Genomic DNA, 5,996 nt, shown 5'->3' with positions numbered 1-5,996 from the left:
ATCTGAAAATAATTTAAAAAAACAGCCACAACTTCCAATTTTAAGATCAAGTCAAGACCTCTTTCTCCTTCCCTCCTCTGAAGCCAGCCCACATCAAGAACCAACCCCACTAGGAATTTTTAAAAATAAAACAACCTGTGATACCGTAGGCCTGAGTCAGATCACTGCTCACATACGCAGACGCCCTAAAACGCGCAAGGCGGACATGTAATTACCCAGGCTTCTGTCGGGGGCCCTTGGCCGCCAAGCCTCCGTCCACGGGCCTCTTGGCCAGAGCGTGGTCCTGGCTGGGGTCCACAAACTTGAACACGTGTGACGCCCCAAACTGCACTTTCATCCCGCTCTGCAGCATGGTGGTCTCCGAGATGCGCTGTCCTTCCACATAGGTCTCAGCGTCCATGCTTCTCGGCGTGACAGTGACAACCCCATCCATATTCGTGAGGTCACAGTGATGGGGCTGAATCCCTGATCCGAACAGCTAAAATAAAATCAAACAAACTTCATCATAAAGGACCCAGTATTTAAAAAGAGAACTCTGGGGACACCTGGGGGGCTCAGTCAGTTAAGCGTCCGGCTTCCGCTCAGGTCATGATCTCACGGTTCGTGGTTTTGAGCCCCACGTCAGGCTCTGTGCTGACAGCTCAGAGCCTGGAGCCTGCTTCAGATCCTGTGTCTCCCTCCTTCTCTGATGCTTCCCTGCTCGCACTGTCTCTCTCTGTCTCTCAAAAATAAATTTAAAAAATAAAAAATTTAAAAAATTTAAAAAAACCCAGAGCTCTGGGTACTTTTTAGTGGACTTCCTCCCAACAGTACAAAAATAAACAATCAAAATAATGTCAAAATAAGTGAACACATTAATTTTAGCATCCAGTAACTTGATTTAAGACATACTGAGTTGAAAAGCACACAGTTACCCGAAACATTTACTAGATAATTAAGAATAAGTTTGTACAGATCATTAGGATTACACACTGTGTTTATCTATCTTACTGCTGTGCCGAAGGAAGGGATGTTAGAACAGAGAATGACACTAATGACCTGACCCATCATTTGCCATCGGGTACGACAGCACAGGGGAAAGGGTAGTCTGCCAGAAGTCAGCTGAGGTCAATCAGGGAACGAACCTGGCCTTCCTCTTTTCATTAAGTACCTGAGAACCACATCCCGCTAACACTCGAACCACCGTTCCGGGGGCACCCACAGGTACGGGCATCAGACCCACGACAGGACTCCCACTCGGGCTGCCTCCTCTAACCCTGAGATAGACCCATGACGTTATCACCACCTTCTGAAGAAAAGGAGACCGTGTCAGAGGAACACAACGCCCACACCGGGTTTCTAGAGGTGAAGAGTGGACCTAATCTCCATCTGCTCTGCTCACGCTGGAGCCAAGGAGAGTGGCCCAGAGCACACAAGTCATTTATGTTCAATTAAAAGATGAAGTCTTTCCTTTCTGTCTTCAGCGCTGCCATGCGGCCGGCCCTGCCCCCTCCCCCGAGCCCTCACCGGCCGCAGCGCGAGAGCCGCGGGGGGCGCCGGGCCGCAGCTGCCGCGCACCTGGATGGAGTTCTCCTCCAGCTTCTCTGTGCCGACCTCGGTCACGCTCAACTGAAGGCGGTAAAGCTTGGGCTTATCCCTGGAGTCAGAACCATCTGTGAAAAGAAAGAGAACAGAGCTTCACTGGTAAAGCGTTATGTTCTGGTCATGTTATTTGAAACAAACAGGCCAACAAAGCAAACAAAAGGTTGTTTTAGAATGAATGACAGTTCTCAATTCTTAGGATTTCTTATCAAAGAACTCCCCAGATTTCACCATGCAGTTTAAGTGGATACAGACCATTCAAATCAAGAGGCAAACACACCGCCTTCTGTTCAATGTGACCTAAGGTACCAACGTCATCATCCATGACCAACATTTTCTTACCACACAAAAAGAAATTTCTCCGCCACATGGCCCTGGATTTTTGTTAACGATTCTGAAGAGCAATTAATTCTATTACAGATGAAGATCACTGACACATACGGACCTTCCCTCAACCAGGTCACTCTCCAGTGGACCTGCCGCACAGACCGCTCACGGCGCTATACACACGGACCGGGCACAGCGGGGTCCCTGACAGGGGTTTTCAATGTGCAACCTCACAGCTCGTCCAGACCTTCTAGACCAAAATCTCTGGGGATGAGGCCCACACACATCTTCTGAAGAATCCCCCCAGGTTCCAATGCCCACTTCTGACATTCAGTTCCTGTAAGTGCTTAGCTCCATGGGGACTTGGGAAGGGGCTGGGGACAGAAAGGGAAACTGGGTTATGTTTCATTTTATACCTCTGTGAACTGCTGAAATTTTTAATCTCCCTGTGCACGAATTTCTATGATTGGGATGGGGGCGGCAGGGGGAGGAGAAGGGAGAAGACGAACCACCACCAAGACATCTGGTCATTTACACCCAGACGTTTACTCGCTTCTCACCTACTGTGCTCAACCCAACCCAGAGCATCGCCCAAAGAAGTCTTCTGCTTCCAGAGCCGTGAACGTGCACAGAACACACGAGGCAGGGTCAGTGAGTCAGGACCCACCCCTGGGCCGTGGCCATCCCCCCAGTTCGGGTAAATGCTGTGCCAAGTCCTTGAGAGGCCGAGCAGAGTCTCCCAGGCCCACGTCGCGGGCGCGTTAATAACCCGCAGCCTCCCTTACTAGGCGGGGAGTCACAGTCCCTGGCCACTGGGGTCAGGGCTCGGCGCGGAGAGCTGCCCAAGTTAAACGCCGGGCGCACAGACGGGCTTGAGGCTGCCGAAGTCTCACAGCTGCGGTGCGGCCCGAACTCCCACAGGAGACCCCGTGAGAACACCAGCTCTCCCCGCGGACTGAGTCAGAGTACACAACACTCCGACACACCCCCAGCTGGCATGTTCCAGACACCTGTCACATTGGGACGAAAGTGACCTGTATCGAGGGACACGACAGCTTATGTGAGCGGGAAAACCGGTCAGTCGTCTGCAGTGCTTCACAGCCAGGACGTTCTCGTCACATGTGGGGGCAACTGCAGCGGTTTTAAAACCGTGTTATTTCAACCTCCACTCCAAGTCCTGGCTCAAAATGAGGCACTGGAGCCATCCGGGGCCTTCCCTGGACGTGGGCAGTTCCATTCCAGACCTGCTGACTCCAAGCCCCCTAGGAATGTCTGGGATTCCGCTGGCTTTGAACAGCACAGGCACCCCAAAAGAGCACCGTGCGTCCGCCACCTCCGCACCGCGGACCACTTATCTTCGCGCTGCTCTTCCTAGCGCTCGGGGTTCCTATTTACTTGCTGCCCCCTAAGCTCCTTGGCGGCTCGATTTCCTAAAACCTCTCTTCGTCTTGGCATTCAGTACGGTGTCTGGTCCACAGCATGCATTCGACAAAGATTCAGTTTCTTAACAGCGAATAGTTAATATTGGAAAATGAAGAAAATAACAATGAAATATGGCACACACAAATTACACAAATGAATTACAAAGAAAAGAAGCAAATAGATGAAGAACAACGATTTCAATACAAAGTGGAAAAATACAGGAACATGAAAAATACCTGTTTGGGGTGAAAGAAAAACCTGACACTAACACTGTCCTGCATCCTGACCATTCCTGAGGGGTCTCCTGGGAGCTACGACGTGGACAGGATGCACTTCGCTACGTCAGCAGAGCCACAGGCATAAACAGACGGGGACGCTCAGACCTGCCCGCCCCGCCTGCCTCCCCGTCTCACGGGGCTGGAAACCTCCGGACGGCGGGTCAGAGGGAGCGTCCCAACGCCTCCGTCCTTCCTGCACTTCGCGGTGACGGGAAACACAGAGAACGTCTTCAGGACTAGATTCTGAGTAACCCAAACAGCAGTCCCTGAACTCACTAGACGCAGCGGTGTCTGGCTGGAGCTGGGGAGTAAGGGCGGGGGGAGGCAGGTCATGTTCCCATAACGGCATCTTTCTTTCTGGAATAGCTCACTGCCTTCTTTTTTAAAAAAGGACAGGGACCATCTCCTGGGTGTTAAGGACACAGAAACCGGCTGCTGCATCTTCTCCCCTCCTCATGGGTGCCCCTCCCTTCTGCTGAGCACCTGTCTGCCGCCGCCGGGACATGCCCGGGGCACCTCTGGGAGCGCGACAAGTCTAAGTGACTCCCTCAAAGAACATGCTTCCACCAGGCTTTCTTTTACTGTCCTAATAGACAATTAGAAATATATAAAATATTCATGTAGTTTAAAATTCAAAAGGCAGAGAAAGCATACAATGAAAAGTACCCTTCTTTTCCTGGCCTAATTCTCCACCCAGAGGCAGATCTTTAAAATCTGTTCAATGCATATACAATTAAGCAACTCAATACACATTATTTTTCCTTCTCCTTTTTTTTTTTGGACAAACATCAGAACACTCTGTAGGGCTAACAGATGAAATACGTGCCATCTAGCCAAATGGCCAACCACTGGGGCCCACTCACACACACAGACTGGTGGTTTACCTAAGACTCAAATGTCTCTGCATGTCCTGAATTCTGTCAACCTGCTACTCCTAAATTACTATTCACACTCTTCTACATCTTGTTTCTCTGCTTTTGCTTTTTTTTTAATTAAATTTGAGATATAACTCAAAGTTTTCTTAGTATTCTGAATATGAAGAGAAAGCAAACCATTATGAACATGGCATAAGAGCACCCTCCCTCTACAGCAGTCCTGTGCCTCCAAACCCCGCTTCTGCCTCTGCCACTTCCCAGGGTGAAACCTCTAGAAGTCGGTTTGTCACACGAAATGTCGTTTTTGCCGCCCCTCTTAGGGAAGAGGGAGGGGTGTGCTCATTCAGAGAAGGCTGCACGGCAGAGGCAGAGTGTTTCCCGCGCCCCCGGGGGGTGGGGACTGAACGTACGTTCACACCCCCACAACGTACACCTTAGTGAAGTCGATGTAATAGATAAGAAACTATCACATTTTTGAAGCTTACTGAAACAGAGCTGACAGCATATTCTCACTATCTCTATTTGGAAATACAAACTAGCTCTCTTCAAATAAAACTGGAAAACTAAAAACACTCTGTCAAACTTGAGGAGTACATGCTTTTTTTTTCTGATAGGCACCAGGTAAGAGGGAAAATGCATCTCCTTCCTATTGCTCCCTAAAGTTATGGTATGAAATTAACACATGAGAACATTAAAGAATCCTTTTCAGGAAAACAAACACAAACACACACACACACACACACACACACACACACACACACAAAAAACAAATCTTAGACTCTACGCATATAGAAGTAACAAAAGAGGTGATAAATATCACTTGTTTGTGTTTTTCAAAAAGAACAAAAGCCAAAATTCCAAGTTCAGTTAATATTCAATGAAAATCTGTACAATCATTTCGGAGAAAATGCAACAAACACATAGAAGATGCTAAAAGGTGAGTAAACTTTCTACAGCATGGGAGAGCGTTAGATGGTTACATTAAGCACACAGAAACATAATGTTCAAAATATAAAAACAGACAAGAAAGTATTTCCATAAAACCAAAAACTAGCTGCACGATGGAACAGGATGAAGACAGACGCACAAATGTGAGAAGCGTGTTCTAAGTAAGGAAGCACATCTTTGCTAATCGGAAACAGACCTGACCCAGGGGGACAGAGAGAACCCGGGGCATGCCCCAGCGCGGTGGGCTCACCCCCCCCCAGCCTCCCAGACGCTGTCAGACGCACGCACATGCTCACTGGGACAGCCCCTCCCTGCCGCATTACAGCACCGCCTCTGCTTCTGGGTCCCCTTCTTACCCACCGCCCTCTCTCTCTTCCCTCCAGTCCCCTCCTGCCCCACCTTCTAACCTGCTGGGGGGGGGGGGACCACCGCTCCCGCCCTTCTTCAGCCCAATCTCTCTCTGAGGAGCCAGACCTGTCTGTAAAATGAGCTCCTCTGAAATGCAGTGAACGCTGCATACAGAGCACTTGCTGATGGGGATGAAGTGACAGGACAGAACATTTCC

General features: G+C 49.5%; 1 protein-coding gene across 1 annotated transcript in view; it reads right to left on the bottom strand.

Annotated features, from left to right (window-relative positions):
- The window catches only part of AFDN (afadin, adherens junction formation factor), a 94,694-nt gene that overhangs the window by 68,185 nt on the left and 20,513 nt on the right, over positions 1-5,996 (bottom strand). Inside the window, exons 9-10 of the mRNA XM_029943272.1 lie at positions 1,558-1,652; positions 216-478 (exon numbers count right to left, since the gene is read on the bottom strand). Coding sequence (XP_029799132.1) covers positions 216-478; positions 1,558-1,652 — 358 coding nt within the window. The remainder of the gene's footprint in view (positions 1-215; positions 479-1,557; positions 1,653-5,996) is intronic.

Source organism: Suricata suricatta, chromosome 7 (assembly GCF_006229205.1).
Source record: "Suricata suricatta isolate VVHF042 chromosome 7, meerkat_22Aug2017_6uvM2_HiC, whole genome shotgun sequence".
NCBI classification, from domain to species: Eukaryota; Metazoa; Chordata; class Mammalia; order Carnivora; family Herpestidae; genus Suricata; species Suricata suricatta.
Note: the sequence above shows the minus strand (reverse complement) of the source record. Positions and strands in the feature narration are given on the sequence as shown.